General features: G+C 36.1%; 3 protein-coding genes across 3 annotated transcripts; 1 reads left to right on the plus strand and 2 right to left on the minus strand.

Annotated features, from left to right (window-relative positions):
* Positions 1-246: 246 nt before the first annotated feature.
* mrm2 (mitochondrial rRNA methyltransferase 2) lies at positions 247-1,556 on the minus strand. The gene is made up of 2 exons (XM_055190575.2): positions 1,163-1,556; positions 247-730 (listed from the first exon to the last, which is right to left on the minus strand). Exons 1-2 carry the CDS (start codon positions 1,437-1,439, stop codon positions 306-308), a joined length of 702 nt encoding a protein of 233 aa, XP_055046550.2. The 5' UTR covers positions 1,440-1,556; the 3' UTR covers positions 247-305.
* A 376-nt stretch (positions 1,557-1,932) lies between these two features.
* Positions 1,933-3,729, plus strand: nudt1 (nudix (nucleoside diphosphate linked moiety X)-type motif 1). Its single transcript, XM_055190599.2, has 4 exons — positions 1,933-2,129; positions 2,518-2,673; positions 2,968-3,113; positions 3,204-3,729. The coding sequence occupies exons 2-4, from the start codon at positions 2,522-2,524 to the stop codon at positions 3,374-3,376; spliced, it is 471 nt and encodes a 156-aa protein (XP_055046574.1). The 5' UTR covers positions 1,933-2,129; positions 2,518-2,521; the 3' UTR covers positions 3,377-3,729.
* Positions 3,730-4,068: 339 nt separating this feature from the next.
* On the minus strand, positions 4,069-19,708 carry snx8a (sorting nexin 8a). Its single transcript, XM_055190586.2, has 13 exons — positions 19,553-19,708; positions 17,268-17,395; positions 16,950-17,079; positions 12,287-12,477; positions 11,788-11,908; positions 11,359-11,495; positions 11,159-11,239; positions 8,784-8,944; positions 7,053-7,182; positions 6,907-6,975; positions 6,389-6,538; positions 5,572-5,721; positions 4,069-5,481 (listed from the first exon to the last, which is right to left on the minus strand). Exons 1-13 carry the CDS (start codon positions 19,572-19,574, stop codon positions 5,389-5,391), a joined length of 1,563 nt encoding a protein of 520 aa, XP_055046561.2. The 5' UTR covers positions 19,575-19,708; the 3' UTR covers positions 4,069-5,388.
* Positions 19,709-20,055: the final 347 nt, after the last annotated feature.

The following is a 20,055-nucleotide window of genomic DNA, read 5'->3' on the forward strand; positions in this document are numbered from 1 at the left end:
TGATTGTTTTCTCTGTGCTTTTGGAAGGAAGTGGGTATTTCAAAATGCACTCTAAATATAAAATTACTATTTAAGGTAATTTAGATGCATGCTTCTGTTTTTTTTCTTTATCATAATATTTGAGAGTATTTGTAAAAAAAAAAAAACGTACATAGCCCCGTAAATACCTTAAAGTGTTAAACAAACCTAATCTTTTTACATCATTTTCAAGAAATATATTTACATTTTCTTATGAGTAAATGTAGATTTTTCAAATGAACAAAACCAGTCCAGCAATTTTATTTTATAACATTTAAAAAAAGACGTCATCTCTTTTTGAACATCCTCGCCAGAAAGAAAAGCTCTGCCGACTCCTTCCTACTTGCTTTTGGTTTTACAGTTCTTACATCCTGAAACATAAGAGAAAGCCTCTGTCGAAGCTTATGGGCCAATGCTCCATCCCAGTACTTACAAACCAAAGAACCTCCAGGGTGCAAAACCTTCTCTGCCAAGTCCAGCATTGAAAGACACATAGTGACCAGCTTTTCATGATCCAATTCTCTGAGCCCACTGGCATTAGGGGCCATGTCACTGAGGATGACATCTGCGCGAGCTTCAGGAAGAAGCCTTTCCAGCTCTGTGTGAGTTGAAGGGTCTGTGATGTCATGACAGGACATGAAGTGGGCTCCATCTAAAGGGGCTATGCGTAATAAGTCTATTCCTATTACAAGTCCTTTAGGAAGTTCTGTACCTGAAAGAACAAAGGTATGATGTAGCCCTAATTAATGATATAAATGCAGCTTAAATGCTTATAATCATTTCTGTAGACAACTACAAGTTGTACATTTTGTTACACAACTAAATGTTTATAAAATAGGGGATAAATTGGACCAGATGGTGGAGGAAATACAGCCAACAAGTGTACATGGGAACTATTTCAATACTGATTCAAAAGCATCACAGATGGCACCACCAACAAGAAGTTGGTTGACTGCATGCCAAGCGTGTGCATATCTTTTATTTAAACAAAGGTGTCTACATTAAAAAGCTATTATTTACATGAAAAAACCCTATATGATGGTATAGCATTTACTATAGTAAGGTGGTTCAAAACTGCATAGAAACTGTTAATACATGCATACATAAACACTTGTGAAGTATGTATGGTTAAGCACTTACGTACTTTCTCCTGTTGAATTTACTCTTTGAACTGCAACTTGACTCCATGCTCCAGGTGCAGCACCACAATCTACAACAGTGAAACCTGGTTTCAATATAGTGTATTTATCATCCATCTCAATTAATTTAAAGGCACTTCTGCAGCGGTAATTCTGAAAGTGAGCAGCTTTAACGAAAGGGTCACTGAGCTGTCGCACCAGCCAGCGTTTATCGGCAGCAGTCTTCTTTAGAGACACCGCTGATACGTGAATACACGACTTCGGTATATATTTCCACATCATTCGTTAAAACGAGCTATGTGGAAGAAAGAAATGTAGAATTTAGTCGAGTACAAGACAACACATGTGCTGTCTCTGATCTGTGACGTCCTTATGTATGTGGTGTGTGACTATGTTCGAGGCGCTGCAAGAACCGACATAAATGTGACATCAGAATACCGCGAGAGTGATTACAAAACTTAGCTCTCGCGGTAATTTGATGTCATGTTCCGATTTGTCTTTGCAGCGCTGAACATGGCTAAAATTACCCATTTAAACAGTTCTGTCGAAGTTATGAATTATTTGTCAAAATAATTATTGATTATTTGAAATATATTTATTTATATACACGTTTCTCGCTTTTTTCCGGTTTCCTTCCTTGTTCATACAGTTTCAGTCGAGATCATTTTACTGTTGCACACTCGATTACGAGCGTCGAGTGGGCGGAGCTTATGCATTTTCGCTGATCTATAAGTCATGTGTTGATTTTGTGTGATACAATCTGCATATAGATGTCATGTACTATGACTGTTATCTTTATTGTTGTCATACATACCTCCACGTGACATCTTACGCTGATCAACACGCGGGAAGCAGCTCGTCTGATTGATTGAACTTATAACCAAATATAAATCCGCGCATTTTTGTGTATGTGAATCTGTGCATATCCTTCACTTTTGTACATTTTTGTCTCAACCGGTTCCTTTGGACGAAGTAAGCAATGTCTTTGATATCACAAACTTTGTTGCTTAAAATGAAAACCATGTGTATTATACATTTGCTATTATGCTTTAAATCAATATGCTTTGAATATTCAATAATGCTGATAAAAAGGCTAAATGACTACGGTATGTACTGAATACATTATCCCAAATATATCCGTTATGTTCTATATGTTGTTTAGTTCTGTAGCTCAGTTGGTAGAGCATAATGTTAGCAACCCAAAGGTCAGGGGTTCGACCCCCAGATAAATCCACACACAGATAAAATGTATAGATTGTAGTCGTTTTGGCCAAACATGGTTTACAAAGCCATAAATGTTACTGTTATAATCAATGATTCAGTCAAACATAACAAAACAGTTTATATTACACTTATATAGGGTGATGTTCACTTCTAAGCTGCTGACCCTGGTGCTGGTGGTGCAGCCCGGCCGGGTTTTACTGGGCATGAAGAAAAGAGGGTTTGGAGCGGGCAAATGGAACGGGTTTGGAGGAAAAGTCCAAACAGGAGAGACAATAGAGCAAGCTGCAAGAAGGTAGGTCTAAAATTGAATAAAAACGCATTCTTCTGCAACAATTCTATATATAAAGTCAGATGTAGATTGATGTATGTAGACATATAATTTTAGGATTTGCTTTAAACTTTGTTGTTATTCCCCATTTGTATTCCTTAAAGCTACAAATCATCCCAAATTCAATTTAAACCATGTAATGTCAGGAATGTTGATATTATTTACTTGTCTGTAGAACTTGGTCAGCAATTTGTCATGTTCAATCTTCCCTGCTTTTATTGGTTTTCATCTGAAACAAAATCCCATTTTATTTGTCAGGGAACTGCTGGAGGAAAGTGGCCTCACTGTTGACACCCTCCACAAGATTGGAAATATCAAATTTGAGTTTATTGGAGAAACAGAACTCATGGATGTTCACATTTTCAGAGCTGACAGCTATAAAGGAGAGCCAACAGAATCAGACGGTAATAGAGCTCCACATTTCTGATCCAGTTTGCCAGACACACACCACAACCTCATAATGCGCCACTGAATCTGTTTGTTTTCTTTTTCAGAGATGAGACCTCAGTGGTTCGACATTGATAAAATACCTTTCAGTCAGATGTGGGCAGATGACATCCTGTGGTTTCCGTTAATGCTTCAGAAACAGAAGTTTTTAGGATATTTTAAATTCCAGGGTCATGATGTGATAGTGGAGCATAAGCTAGAGGAAGTGGAGAACTTGTGATTGGATTTTACTTTGTTAATGGATTTTGTCACTGTATCAGTGGAAATGATCCAATAGTCTGGTTTTACCCTACTGGGCTGATGCGATTAAATAATATCATGAGATATCCAGTGCTGGGTAGGCTACTTTAAAGGTATAAATATAGAGCATGTTGGTAAACTCATTTTTTTTAATGTGAGAATAATGGTCATCTGTATTTCATTGATGTTTCATTCATATTTTAGTTAAAAGAATGAAATACACACCTGTTATCTGTATTCGTACGTTGTGTAAGGTATTTGATTTTTCTTGTTTGTTCCTCATTCCTACAACGGTTTTACCAGCAGTTCACATTAAAAATAGAACTCACACTAGTTGTTTTAACTCTAACTACTGTACCTTTCATTTTCTAAATATATTTTTGGAAAACCAGAAACAGCATAAAATCTATCTATACTGACTAAAATGTGTGTGCAACTGTGCATTTACTGTATACTCAACCAATATCAGAGGAAATTTAGATGTAGTTTCAACAACTGCAAAAGATAAACTGGTAATGGCACTAAAATGTAAATTAGTTTGTTGTAATAACACAACAGGTTCTACATAAAATGGAATATACTATATTCAATATAACGCTTAAACAAAATAGTAAAGGTAATAAAAATTGCATTTCCGTACAGTGTCAAAAGGAATTGCTAAACTAGAAAATGATCAGTTGATTCATACTTTAATACAATCATCAAACATTACTTACATTCCTTACTGGAAAATGCAGCTTAATCATCCATCTTTATTGTTTTAGTCAATTATGGGGCGCTTTCTCGGACAGGGTTTATATTAATCCAGGACTAGGCCTTAGTTGTATCAGGACATTTTTACAAACAAACCTTACAAAAAAAGAAAAAACAATACTGGTGTGCATCTGGAGGCAAAACAATGCCACTGATATACAGTATGTTAAGATATGTCAGTACAAGGTTTTCATATAAGACAGCTCAAACATGCATTTTAGTTTGGGACTTGTATAAGCCCTGTCTGGGAAACCGCCCCATTTAGTCACGGATGAGCAACCGTCAATAACAAGCACTGCTCAAACAGTTACAACAAAAATATGCATGACACACTTTCAACTCAATAAATCTGTTTATGAAAAGTAAAAAAAATCAGCAAACATATTTTATATAGGAGCTTAGTAGGGCCTTTATACTAGCTAAGTAAGGCCTTTCTGTTTTATCAAAAGTACAATATTTATTTTTGGTGTGTAGAGCAACTACTAAGAATTATTAATATTTGCTCATAATTTAATTTACACCGAAAGTAACACTTTTAAAAATCTCCAGTTTCACAAAAAATACCTTCACGTTTTGCAGAACTATTACGGATCTGTTTTGAAAGAGTTCCTGACATACACATAAATTAATGTGTATGTATTTATATTATAAATTAAAATTTAAATCAGATGTGAAAACATAGCTTCAATCACATGAGTGCAAGTCTGATAGTTTGAGCAAAAACAAAAATGATAGCGAGCATACCATCTTCGACTGGTATAAGCGCTTTAAGGTCAAGGCTATGAAATAATACAACTAACAAAATCTCCATAGCTATGCAATTTGCTGTACAATCTACATTCACACCCACCTCTGGTTAGCTGGCTACTATTATAGTTTTAATACATTTCTTTATATTGCATCTACAAGACATGCAAAATGGCATATACTACTTTGTATTAGTACAAAACAAAATTTCCTCTCTTTAAGATTACATTTCACATCTGCATACACAAACAGTATAAAACATTATCAAAAATACAGTGTTCATCTATCTTATAAGCATTTCCTAAAATTATACTCAGCAGCAATAGTCATAATTTAGTGTCAGTGATTCTCTGTCACACAGAGAAGCAGTTTCCCATAATTCTTTGCAATACATGGTAGTGCTTTCAAATAATATAGTTCCCGAAGAGGAATTAGCACTTGCTTTTCATAGCATTTTGATATTCATTCATTTGCCAAGGTACAAAAGGCTGGTTATTTTGGGCTAAGAGGTGGAGTCTGAAGTCCGTTACTGTCCCCAAAAAGACATTTAAGCTTGGAATGAAGATCTTGCCACACCTCACCCATCTAAGTCAGAATACAGCAAGAAACATTAACGTTTAGGAGCACAACTTAAGCTCTAATTAAATACAGAAACTAGATAAAAGATCAACTAACCTCGTTGTGTCCTCGCACTTGTGAGTCGACAAATGCCCCGAGGATGTGAGACGTCATGGGCAGGTATGTAAATATAAGCTGGCTCTCCTGGTGCAGGCAGAACAGGGAGAAGTAGTTGCGCAGCTCCATGACTTGAATGGCGTTTTCTTGCTGCGATGAGTCAAGAGATCAAATTGAGTCTCTATCTACTATCATCATCCCTGTGTAGCGAACTAAACTGTAACCGCTACGTCCAAAGAGCTTGTATGAAATGATGCTCTCGCTCAAGATGAAATAAAGACCCTATGACAGGCTATGTAAAGGTTAAACCTCTTTGTAAAGTGTTACCGTTTTTCATTGTTCTCATTGATGGTGGTAATGCAACTGCTTTATCGCCCATATAATGTGTCCATTAAGTGTATTGTTAATACGGCTGGATGTTATAGCCTGGCAGTGTAACCAGCCAAGACACAACAATGTGATTTAGTCACAATTTAGTGATGTAATTTGTCTGTGCACATCGAAATTGCTATGTGAAGCTAGCTAAGTAAAACTACTAAGGGTGACTCTTGTCACAATCGTAGCTGCTTACAAGAAAAGTCACGTATGTAAGAGCTTTAATCTTGTGTCGCTTCATGGTGTCATAGCTCTTATTGCAGAGGCCTCTAGCATCCCCAGAGGGATATCAAGGACACATATCTCCCTTAAGGGCTTTGGTTTCAAGCACTTGATGAATTTCCGACACTAAATTAAAAGGATGAATCAGTGCTCTTCAGGCTACTGGTTTCACTTTGATAAAACTACATCACAAGCCGTTGTAGCTCTTTGTAGGACTGACCTGAATGATGCGAGACTCCAGCTGTTCGACAGAAACCTGCTCTTTGGGCTGCACTGTCGCGCTCATCATTTGTCTCTTCATCACGCTGTACTTCTGAAGCGCTCGCTGGTGCTCGTGCAAGACCCCCTTCTCGTGTCGTTCACACAAGTCCTGCACCACACATACACACCCATTATGCCATTATGATGAAACCCCACATAGCAATTTGGCAAAGTTTCTGTGGCATCGCCTGCTGCTCATAGCAAACGCTCTCAGGGTCAAATTTCAGGGATGACCTATATGGTCATACAGGTTGGAGGATTGGTTGCTAAAATGCAAACATTACTTCTGGTGGTTATGTCAACAGCCGTATGTTTGGTAGAACTGTTCCTCTACTAAAAAAATATATATATTCCTTATACAGTATGTGAACTGATGTTGCATGGCAATTTTGCCTATTTACTTATTTCGGCCATTAAATGGTCAATAAAAGTAAGAAAAACACTTCCCAGGAGTGGCTAAAATTAAAGTACACTCACCCTGTATGACTGCAGCAGGTCCAAGAACAGATTAAGTTTTTCCACCACATCATCCTCCTCTCTTCTGCCCTGTATTAAGAAAATGAGTTCAACTCCTCCATAGCAGCGTGTAACTGGTTCATGTGGCATGTGTGGGAGGCTGTTACCTGCTCCGCAGCTTTTTCAGACAGAAGTGAGAAGTCGACAGAGAGGCCTTTCACAGACTGTTTGACAGCGACCCAAGGACTCCTGCCGGATGTTAGGGCAGGCACAGATGTCTCATCTGATCCCAGACAGCTGGAAGAATTACACACCAAAGCTTAAAAACCAAAGCTATGGCTAACCATAAACTAATAATCAAACTCTTTCAAGCCAGTGCTTGTAAAATATATTACAGTAATGTGTTCAATATTGTTGCCGGCCGACAAAAATAGCACAGCAACGACTCATCCAAGAGGTCACAAAAGACCCCACATCCAAAGAACTGCAGGCCTCATTGCCTCAGTTAAGGTCAGTTTTTATGACTCCACCATAAGAAAGAGACCGGGAAAAAATGGCCTGCATGGCAAAGTTCCAAGACGAAAACCACTGCTGAGCAAAAAGTACATAAGGGCTCATCTCAGTTTTGCCAAAAAACATCTTGATGATCCCTAAGACTTTGGGAAAATACTCTGTGGACTGACGACACAAAAGTTGAACTTTTTGGAAGGTGGGTTCCAGTACATCGGGTGTAAAAGTAACACAGCACTTCAGAAAAAGAACATCATACCAACAGTAAAATGTGGTAGTGGTGGTGTGATGGTCTGGGGCTGTTTTGCTGCTTCAGGACCTGGAAGACTTGCTGTGATAAATGTAAGCATGTATTCTGCTGTCTACCAAAAAATAAATGTCTGGCCATCTGTTCTTGACCTCAAGCTAAAGCAAATCTGTGTTCTGCAGCAGGACAATGATCCAAAACACACCAGCAAATCCACCTCTGAATGGCTGAAGAAAAACAAAATAAAAACTTTGGAGTAGCCTAGTCAATGTCCTGACCTCAAGCCTATTGAGCCTTAAAAAAGCAGTTCATGTTCGAAAACCCTCCAATGTGGCTGAATTACAACAGTTCTGATTACAACAAAATAAGTGGGTCAAAATTCCTTCACAGCGCTGTAACAGACTAATTGCAAGTTATCGCAAACACTTGATTGCAGTTGTTGCTTCTAAGGGTGGACCAACCAGTTATTAGGTTTAGGGGGCAAGCACTTTTTCACACAGGGCCATGTGGGTTTGAATTTTGTTTTCCCTTCAAAATAAAAACCTTCACTTAAAAACTGCATGTTGTGTTTATGTGTGTTATCTTGATTAATATTTAATTTTGTTTCATGATCTGAAACATTAAAGTGCGACAAGCATGCAAAAAAAATCAGGAACGGGGGCCAACATTTTTTCAGACCACTGTATATTTGATTTTAAAATGTCTAGTGCACAGATATGTAGCCATGTTAAGTGTGACAGATTTGGTTTATGTCTAACAAAGTTGATGTTATGCAAATTGATGTGTTAGAAAATGTATAGCGTGTCATAGTAAAGGGGTGTATTTATCATAATGACCAGGTGACCAGGACCAGCAGTGCGTTATCCCGCTTATTATGTTGTGTTTGTTTTACAAAAAATAAATAAAAACAGATGAAATATTGACCTTATTTTAGATGAAGCACTACCGAAATGTTTAACCAGTGACCACAGAAATAGATCACCTGTTTCAACATTGTTATTTTACTTGAAGATACTAAGATAAGGCAAGATATTTAGACACATTCTCACCAAATAAGCACTATTCTTATATGTGTTTACACTCTTTAAATCTCTTAACAGAGTAAAACTGCAAAAATAGAGCACTTAGGATGGGTTGGTACCTGAGTTCCTTCCCAAACATCTGCAGATCTGTGGCGTTTTCTTTCGAGCGCTCAGCCATTTTTTCTGCCCTGTCCCGTAACTTCTGAAAACTGCTGTGGATATTCTTGATCAGCTCCCGAATGGATGAAAATTGACTTTGGATATCAGCTGGTAGGAAATCCTGCAGAAGAAATCACCAAGGTGCAATGAAGACAAAACATTTCTAATGTAACATTAAACAGCTTGGTTGGATTCCAAGATTTGATTGGATGCACATAGTGGCGATATACAATAGGCCTCATTTCTACAATACACACCTATGATGGCATCAAAGTGTACCACCACTCCTTCTGTAATGTCTTCACAATGTCTTTTACTACCTGTTTGTATTTTCAGCCCAATGTTGATGTTCAAAATAACAGTACCCCTTTTGTGATGTTCATTAATGCTACTACCCACCAAACATGAGACGTCCGCTCGACGTGCAGATCATGTCTATATTAGGTCGGTTGGCCCAGGCCCTTATCTGTATGTCTATACAACGTGCAGATCTGGTACAGTATCTGGACGTCTGACTATGACCCCTCTTGGACGTCTGGTAGACGTCCAAAAGGGGTTCAGGAAATCAAAACAAAAATATTTTATACAAATGTGGTCTATGAGTTCTGAGTCAAAAAACATAAACATCACGTGTATTTTTGTAGAATATTTTGTTAAGCTGTTAAAATAATGTGATCTTTATATATGAATGAGTGTTCAAAAACATAGCACTGCTCATAGATAAAGTTCCACCTTAAATGCTGTCTCTCTCTCTCTCTCTCTCTCTCTCTCTCTTTCTTTCTCTCTCTCTCTCTCTCTCTCTTTCTCTCTCTCTCTCTCTCTTTAATTAACAGAGATGTATATGCTTATTGAAAATCTTTTGTCACCATAATGACGATCATTGATTCCTTTAGTTGGGTAGTTTGACTCTTTGACTTTTTATAGAAGTGTTTGGTCTTTGTAAGAGTGTTTGCTAAAGCATGTTATTTGTTGCAAAGAAAATTTGTTGTAATCAAAACTCACATGTGGGTCTTACAACTTCACTGAAAGTTTACCAATAGTAATACCACATATGTAAAGTCTGTAAATTAATTTTGTAAACCGTGTAGTATTGTCTCCATTTCTCAGTTGTTTTGAGGTGTCACATCCAATGTATTATTTAGGTTCATACCACCACTGGGAAGCACTTATATAAAATTAAAAGTCCAGATGTTATTGTCACATATGCAGACATCAAGAATGACCCCATGAATCACAACAGTGGTGACACTCTCGGGACTCATGAGTTTTTATAATACGCTGGTGCAATGCACTGCAACATTTAGAAAACTCACCATCGTTGTGATTCATTGGCTGATTCTTGATGTCTGCATCTGTGTCAAAAAATTCTGGACTATAGATTTTTGATTACAGCCATGAGGTTTCATTTTCCGTTATTGTAGGCAGCAGCATGCACTGCAGCTCCAAACAAAACTGAGATAGAAGTTTAAGTTTAAACAAAATTTTTAATGTTTTATTTGTGCTTTTAGTTCAGTTATATTATATCACCACTTCTGACCATCAATGTAATTAATGTGAAGCCACAAGTAAGTTGCATTGATAACAAACACTTGGTGCAATAATAATGTGTTTTAAAAAACACCATCATCAAGCACACACACTGAAATATGAAAACAAAGAGTCAAACTACCCAACTGAAGGAAACACTTATCGCCATGGGGGTGACAAAACATGTTCAATAAAACATCAGAATCTTGTAAATTCTCAGAATCGAGTAAGTAAATTTGGTTTGTTTAGTCAGTATGGTCCTACTTCAAAACAATGCTTTGTTAAAACAACTTTTTGTAATGGTGATGACATTGCTTTAGAGAATGTACATGTAACAATTATCCAGCGAGAACAAGCGTGGGAGGAAGAGTGAAGTTCACGTCACTTCACTTCAATTATTGACAATAGAGAGAGAGAGTAAGAAAGAGAGAGAGAGCAAAAGAGAGAGAGAGAGAGAGAGAGAGAGAGAGAGAGAGAGAGAGAGCAAGATTGCAGACGCAGATATTTAAGGTGGAACTTATATATTTAAGAATTATCTATAAGCAATATTTTTTTACATTTATTCATATATAAAGATTATATATACAAATATAATGTCTAAAATGGCCACATTTTAAATAGTTTTACTTTGCGTGGAGGTCCCCTTGACATCAATATTGGATGTTCAGAACAGGTCATAAAAAGACGTCATAAAAACTTTCATTCTGGCTCCTCATGGGACGTCGAAATGACGTCTTTTTAAGATGCATTGCTCAGTGGGTAGAAGTAAACCTTCAGTGAAATAAATGTAAATAGAGTTAATTCAAACCTTGGCCTGTGTTGCATATTTGCATGTCATAAACTCATCACCCAGTTTTTTGCAAGCATCTCGAAGCTTGGTTTGGACATCCTGTGGAACATAAATATGGAAATCTGGTCACAGCAAACCCTATGAATTTTATTTTGTTTATCTAGAGACATTTGATTATTTTATTAATGTTAGAAAAAAGGGAGAATGAGGAGTCATACCGAGCCACTGAAAGTTAAAAATGTCTTCACGAGCTCATCCTCAGAAAAGAAAGGGTGTCGTGCCACAAGATTTAAGAACCTGCTCAATGCCCGTCTCCGGCCCTCAATGAATTCCCGTTCTGACATAGAGGTCAGCACTGCAGCAGGACCACAGATCAGAAAAAAGATGAACATTTTTCAGAAACAAAAACACTTTGTTCTCCATTATTAAAACCCATTGAGGGACTTTTAGGTACTTTCACTCACAGTTATTATTAAAGTACAACTTGCTGAGGTTTACAAAAAAGAGAAGTGGACTTTTTTACCACGGCAGAACTGTGATTGTTTTTGCTGGTGCATTTCCAGAAATCATTAAACATCACACCACGGTCCAAGTTATAGTGCTTATAAACTACTGGTTTGATTAGTAGGTTTTTACAGTTTTCATACCTCCTTTCAACACCCTTTTTGGAGGCAGGGCAGGCACGACTCTGTAAGCGTATCTCTGTAGCAGGAGCTCATGGAAGACATCAAAATCACTGTATCGCCGATAGACTGATGCTATAAAACGCTGCAAAGTGCATATGAAACAATCCGTTTATAAATGTCCTTTAACTGTTACAATGACTCATGCATGCATAAAGTTAACTTTGTTTTAAAAAAAAAAAACAAGATAATGCCATAGTGAAAGTTTTTTAGTGTTACATTTTGGCTTAACTAGTGTCATGTTTTGTTGCAATGATTTACTAGATGTCACACAAGCAGATGGTACTTTGATATTTTCAGGCACAGCAAGACATGTTTGAAATGGGAAGTGTTCTGGAAAACTGCTTAGGAAAGGTTTTCTATTCTGTCTATTGATGAAAGTGGCAGAGAAAAACTTCATCTTCAATTTCACATGTAAATGCATTGTAGAGCTACAGTATTCTCTTAATCTAAACTCACTCACCTCACTTGTGATCTGATATTCCACATGTTTAAGAAACAATCCCTTCTTCTCAGGAATGAGCTCAACCCTGATGGTGTCCTTCATCAACAGCTCTGACAGAGTCAAAGACAAAATTAAAGGATTGTCCTGAGCCGACTGCATCTTCAGACTCTGCATCTCCTTTGGTTCTCCCAGCTGAGGCTTTGGGAACTCTAAGAAAAACATTTCACACAACAGAGAAATTATTTATAGAAGTGTGACAACTCAATTCCATGAATTGCAACGTGTAAAGTAACAGTAAGTATGACACATATTTAAAAAAAGAAATAAACATAACTTCCCTACATAATATGACAGCACATAAATGATTGTTGTCTTTGGAATAACGGGTGGGTCATGAATGATGAAGAAAAAACTCAAGAACAATGTGGAGCTACACTCTAAAAAGTAATTCAGACGACCTTTAGTCATTACTTAAATATATACATTGTTGTGAAATAAAAAATCAAGTTCAGAGTATACTGTTAGACTTTTTACTTGTGATTGTTATTTTATCGAGCTAGGATGACACATAAATTATGCCTATTGATTAAATGTATTATCATGACTTGTCTGAATTTAAAATTTTCAGTTAATCAAAAATAATTTAATTTTAAGTTCTGTTAATGTAAAATACTATTTGATGACGTGTGAATGGCCGGCCCACAGTTTCCGCGCCATGTTCAAGGATACGATTGTGGTGCCACAGCTGAAACTCGTTGAAGTGTAATGTGGTGATGAATGGTAAGTAATTTTATGCTTAATTGCACATATTTGCACTCAGGATTCTGTTAGTGATAACGTACTATAACCTAATACTGAGATTTGAGCAGTGTTGATAGTCTGTTTGCTGAGGTAAAGTTAGTTAACGTTAGCCTGCAGTAGCTAACGGTCGTTCAAGGCCCTATGAATTCCATTTTTTCAACAGAAAAACTCTGACAGCATGCTCTTTTTGTTTGTTGAGAATGTATTTGAGGAACCATATTTCATTAATAAGGGTTTATAAGCTCATATTTATGTTAAGACAGTTATAAATAATTCAGGGACGTGCACAAGGGGGTTGCTCAGGTTGCCCGGGCAACTGCCCATATATGCCCTTCTCGAGTCTCGACTCAAGTTGCCCTTCCGAGGTGGAAAAAAATGTACTTTTACTTCGTTTACACTATGCAGCGTTCCTTCGTTACTGTATTTTAATTAATTACGAAATTTGTATTTTATTTTTAATTTGCTATATCTTGTGTTTCTGGCACATTCGCGAATTAATGACTCATTTGAGTCGATTCCTTACAAAGTGTTGCAAATAAATGAGTCTTTTGAGTCGATTCTTTACAAAGCGAATGGGTCAAACGTTTTAATTTGGTTCGCGAAACAGTTTGAATGAATTGTTCAGGCCGCTGCAAAAACGGAATCGTCCGAAGCTGTTTTACTCGTAACCTATGTAGAAACACGCAGAATATAACCAGTGTTGGGTGACGTGGAAATGAATTTAACAATCTTTTAACTAAAAGCAAAACTTCACACATGTACCCGCCATTACATACGCGCGAGTCCTGTTCGTCGTCAAACACAGTTAAACGCGTGCAACCTCCAGAAACACTGTAGCACAGATTGAAGAAAATCCATCGATGATTGACGTCTGATTCGCTGCATAATGTACTGTATGATGTAAGTGATTCTCACAAAACACACGTGACATGACAACGTATGAAAACATGAGTTTTGTCTAAAATCATTTTTATGTAAGTGTAAACTGTCAATGTCCTTAGACCATCTTAGGAGGCTCCAACTTTATACATATGCAAAACTTTTGTCAGTTTACTTGTCTGATATTTCAGCTATAAGCTACATCAACATTTAGACTAAAGTTAATTTGTTAATTTGCAATGCTTGTCTATTCTGTGTTTGTATTCTTTTTTTGTACTGTTTGTGTATGTTGCAGTTTTACACATACTGTGCCCTTCATAAGTATTCTTCTCTTTGTTGTGGAGTCAAGAAATGTCTAAACATTAAAAGATGAACATGAGTACAGAATCTGTCACATTATTTTTTTTAATGGGCACTGAGCTGTGTCCTGATTGTTTACACATGAAAAGCATTAAATGTGTAGGATCAGTTTGATTCACTTATGGGCATTTGTGTACAATACACACAAGTCAGCATTTAATGCGGTTGTTCTTTGTTGTTAAAGCATGTATGTGTTGAAACATAAACAAAGGTTAATAAAATATGACATTCTAAGCTTCTGACATACTGATATTTATCTTACCAATTTCTGGTCTCCACAGCAAACAGAAAAACCTTGTCTTTACAGTTCTTATACTTATCGAGGTCACTTTATTGTGTGTGTGTGTGTGTGTGTGTGTGTGTGTGTGTGTGTGTGTGTGTGTGTGTTTGTGTGTCAATACAAAGAACAACAACAAATATCGGTCTTGCCTACACAGTGTTATGCTCGTTTTAAAATTTGCACCCTGTTAACTTCAACGGGGCCAGTTTTAAACCTGCTTTTAGCCTCTTAACATCCTTGATGTGACATTTTAAGTGCCCAGCCATTATGAGTGATTCCCTCAATAGTGAACACAGTGAATCTGACTGCAGTAGATGTGAAAAATATGTATAAAATTGATGTTAATTCAGCCAGCCACATATCTGTATTTACATCCTGTTTTCGATTTAAGTCCACAGTAGTCGATTGTCCAAATCCCACGCGTGACTAAGCTACGGTGGAGACTCAGATGCGCGTGAACTCGACAATCGACTACTGTGGACCTTGACCGAAAACAGGAAGAAAATACAGGCATGTACGGTGGCTGAATTAGCATCACTTCCATCCATATCTCTCACATCCACCGCAGTCAGATTCACTGAGGCTCACACTTAAGGTAATCACCCATAAAAGCTGGGCACCCGAAACGTCACATCAAGGATGCCGAGAGGCCAAAAGCAGGTTCAAAACTGGCTCCGCCGAAGTCGACAAGGTGCAAATTTCAAAAGAGGACTACACAGTGTAGGCAACACAGATCTTTGTCATTGTTCTGTGTACTGACAGCACTCCAAATTTACAAATAAATGAGCTCAATGTTTAAATTCACCAGAGTTCTTCTTGAACATTATTCACCATTTACTAAAAATGATTGAAACATGTAAAACATTTTGTGTACAGGATGCATAATGTCTACGTGGAGTTCACAGTTTAAAAAAAAAACTTGCTAGCATCTGTTTGGACTAGATGTTTGTGTATTGTGTGTTAAACTTAGAAATAAGAATCTGAAAACCCCCAAAAATTTAATGACTCCATAACTGTTCTTTTGTTTGGTGCAACACAAACACGTTACTTGGTCATTTCACTGAGAGATATGCAGCTGGTACAAGATAGACGGGAAACTTTTTCATGGATAGAGAAGAAAACAGGAAACATTGAAAGTGCAGAGTCAACAATTATACTGGCAATATCTAAAGCATAAAAAAATTAAATTAACCTATTCTTTGACTGCTATTCTTTGCCTGCTCTGAGATCAATAATAAATAAATAAATAAATAAATAAATAAATAAATAAATAAATAAATAAATAAATAAATAAATAAATAAATAAATAAATAAATAAATAAATATATATATATATATTTATTTATATATTTATATATTTATTTATTATGTAAGGAACTGATTTACATATTGGTTAAATTTAGGGTTTTATTTGTTAACATTAGTAAATGCATCAGGTACTAAAAACAATAAGCAATCTAGTTTTTCAGCATTTATTGATCTTTGTTAAATGTTAGTTAATGGTAACACAGTTGTTTGTGTTAGTTTACTGTGCTCTAACTAAGGTTAACAACTTATGATTGTATCAGCAAATAATGAAATTAATATGAACTAAGATTAACAAATGCTGTAGAAGTTTTGTCAATTGTTAGATCATGTTAGCTAATGCATTTACTATTGTTAACAAAAATAACCTTATTGTAACGTGTTACAAACAAAGCATTGTAAAAAAAATATCTATGTCTCTAAAAATATATTTTTGTTTGCCAACCAGATAGCTGTAACATTAAATTTAATAAATATAAATTCAGGTTGATTGTATTATATGTATATTATATAGTATATATTATATACTAAAGTGGTTCACTGGCTTGTAATCATATAGGGTAACTATTTTAGTGCTAGAACGTACCTGTGTAGAACCATATTGTGCTATGTTAAACCATAAGTGGTGCTATAGTCATGCTTTAGCACCATATATGGACAGAGGTGTTATATAGGTGTTATATAGGTGCTATAAAGGGCGAAATTGGTTTCACTATTATAATTACAAGCTTTTAGTACTATTTATCACTATTTTGTGTAGTGTAGGCACAATGACTTTCCATTTGAAACATGCCAAATCAAGTAATACAATCTCCTATGCATTAAGCTTTGTTCATTTGTCATTTCCTGCAAACAGATAGTGACACAAAAATGTGAACAGCATGTAAATCATTGTTATAACACATACTGTATACAGCAACGAAGTGTCACATAAAACATTGTACAGAGAAAAAGATTTATGACTAGTGGTAATTGGGGTTATTGACTTCAAAACTTTATCTTTCTAAGCTACAAATTTACTCGAGTCAGCTGAGGAATGAATCTGCGTTTGCTTACCTTGTATAAAATTCTCCAGCAGTTTTGGACTCGGTGGCTTTCCTTGCTGAGCAAGGGCAATAAAAGCCAAGCCTTTATACAGCGAAACTTTGTTTAGGAACCCATCATCGTTGCTTATGTTTTCAGTGATCTAGAATAATAATTTATTATTATATAATGAAAAATTATATAATTATGTAATTTTGTGATCAACAACACTGTGAAACTGATCTCTATATTGAACTAACTGCAAAATCTGATACATGTATAGAGTTAAACCCGTAAGTCACATTAGCCTGGTGCTGCTACACATACAGGTTTCAGACGGTTGAAGCTCACCTGATTTTGTACAGTGATGGGAAGAGATGTCCTGCTGAGAAGTCTGTGGAATACATCGATATGCACCCGTTCATCAGTTCTGCTACAGATTGCTTGATGGACCTCCCGATAGTATGCAGGGACTGATCCTAGATTTGGACCATCAAAGATTAAGTTACAGTTTCTAAAAAACTATTTGTTTTCTACAATCATAATCAAATCCAGACTGATCTCACGGAAAGTCGTGTATAGCACAAAAAAAATTATTAATTTATTTGTGTCCATGGCACGAAATTCAGCATTTTTATAGAGCTTTGAGCGCGGATGTCTTTTTTCACTCGCACACATTTCTATAAATAATTGCATGGCTTTCTTTTTTGCCTCATTTTATGTATTGTTTTCTCATAGTTTTTTTCCCATTTTCTTTTCCATTGTCAGTTGGGGTTAGAATCACTTTCTGTTACATTTTTAGACATCCTAACCCAAACCTCAACTCTAACCCCAACTCCAGGCGAGCATAGTTTTAAAAGCAGAAGAAAAACATGTAGAAACCAATACATAAAAGTACATCCTAACCCCAAATCCAACCCCAAGCAACAATGATTTAAAAATAGGGGGAACAAAATAGAAAACAATACATAAAATGACACAAAATAGAAACTCGTGCCACGGACACAAAAAACTATTTACAGAAATGACGAGTGACACGAAAAAAGACAAGTGACACGAAAAAGACATTTGTGCTCAAGGCACGTTAGATCATGTTGATCAAATCAGTAATAGTTCTCAAAGTTTTGACAATTACCATGTCAGAAATCAATTGAAAATTCAAATGTATATCTAGCAAGTTTTATCATGTTTTAGTAGAGACATAAGAAAAGGGTACAGAAATGAGAAAAAAGAAATTGTATAAAATACATGCTTTTATTGCACATTTTTTCGTAAGACATACATTAGAGTTAACTGTGAAAAAAATACTTGTCTGTAATCCAGCTGTTATATTCATTGTGCTATTAAGGACAGTCACACAGTGAATGCTAAACCAGCACATCCATACTTTTTTGCAATCAAAGTTACTTTTGGGGAAGAATTTATGTCTAAAACTTTACATATGTAAGCCATACTCAGCTTATAATATACTGTAACTCCTGTGCAGTACACTCTTAGAATGAATGTGTTAAAAACAACACATTTGTGTTGATTCTGGGAAAACACACTAAATGTGTTGTCCCAGAATCCACCCATCTCTGTGTTATTATTGAAACGACACATTTTGTGTTAGTTTTAACACAACTTGTCTTATTTTTTTACGCAAATGTGTTAAAATTAAGTTTTATGAAATTGCGCTGTCCCCTTTAAAATAAACCATTAAATCAAATCAGGCTTATAAAATATTGTATAAGTAGGGCCATATTTGAGGCTTAAAAGTCTTGTATAGTAAACTTAAAAGATCTTGTAGGATTAAACATATGCTTGCTATATATGTGAAGCAACACTTACAAAATGGTATCTGGTTATCTTATATAGGCTATCTGGTATCATTACCATATTCATGTGTCCCATTATTTACATGGTACTCAAGAATAACTTAATATAACACCATGGTATTACAATACATGTCCAAAAAGTATTCTGTGGAAAAACATTGTGGTAACATGAACTAAACTATTTACTTTGATTCAGCTATAAATTGATTAATTTTATTTGATGAAAACAGTGCTGACAAACATTTGGCAGTATTGTGGCCACAAGACAAATAATTGATATTTTGGTTATGCAATACCTTTCCAATCAAAAGAATAAATAGGCTATTCACGTATAAAATATTCTGGTTTTGTCTCTATGGAGATAATGACAACAACAGCCTATAGGCTACATTATTTCAATATGCAGGAGCAGTGATACACATCTTTCAGTCAGTGAAAGTCGTATAAAACCAATGCGTAGTTACCTCGCTGTTTATACCCATTTATTACCGCACTCTTTCAATTTCGAGTCGGTAATCGTGACAACTTAAAAAAATCACCGTAATGTTCTCACTCAACAGGCGAAACCAGTGTAACAACAAAGTCAACAAACCAAAAGTATATCTTCGCGTATCTGTCTCAACTTTCAAATGAGTTTTCATAATAGGCTAAATGGCGCGTTTATATAATAAACAGACAGACGCGATTTAAGCATCAGCTACATTTTAGCATGTCAAAATGAAAATTATTGACAGGAGGAAATTCCGCCCGAAAATTAAAAAGCGAACAGCAGCGTTTGTTTAATGTTTATCTGAAATAACAGTGTTTTCGGTCACTTGCCTTCATTGATGTCCCCTTCCATAGTTCAGACTGTCATGTGAGCGCGTCTCCATGTGATTTCCTGCAAAAAAAGGAAAAAGTTTCCTTCTTCAAGTTGCAGTGATGTGGAAACACATGGTTGAATATGTGACAGCGTGTGGGTGGAGTCTCAGCTTCAGCAAGATCTCTGTACACAGAGCAAACGTGCATCTTCATGACATCTAATGAAAAAGCTACTAGTATTATCTTAGCGGTTATGGCATAATTTATCATCCTCAGCTTGATGTTACAGCTACTTTTTTATCTTTTCTCTTATCAGCTTTTCTCTCCCTGACGTATTTCTTTAAAATACTACAGCAACATGTGTTTATGTAAAATGTGCAGAACTAGCCATGCCTTTCTTTATACATATTAGAACAAGATGTTTCTAGATTGTTAACATTAAAATGTAATTTATTTTTAAAAGGTCGCATTAATAGGCTATATGATTTCATTTCAATTGTAAATCTAAAGCAGGGGTCTTT

The sequence above is a fragment of the Misgurnus anguillicaudatus genome, chromosome 19 (genome assembly GCF_027580225.2).
Source record: "Misgurnus anguillicaudatus chromosome 19, ASM2758022v2, whole genome shotgun sequence".
NCBI lineage: Eukaryota > Metazoa > Chordata > Actinopteri > Cypriniformes > Cobitidae > Misgurnus > Misgurnus anguillicaudatus.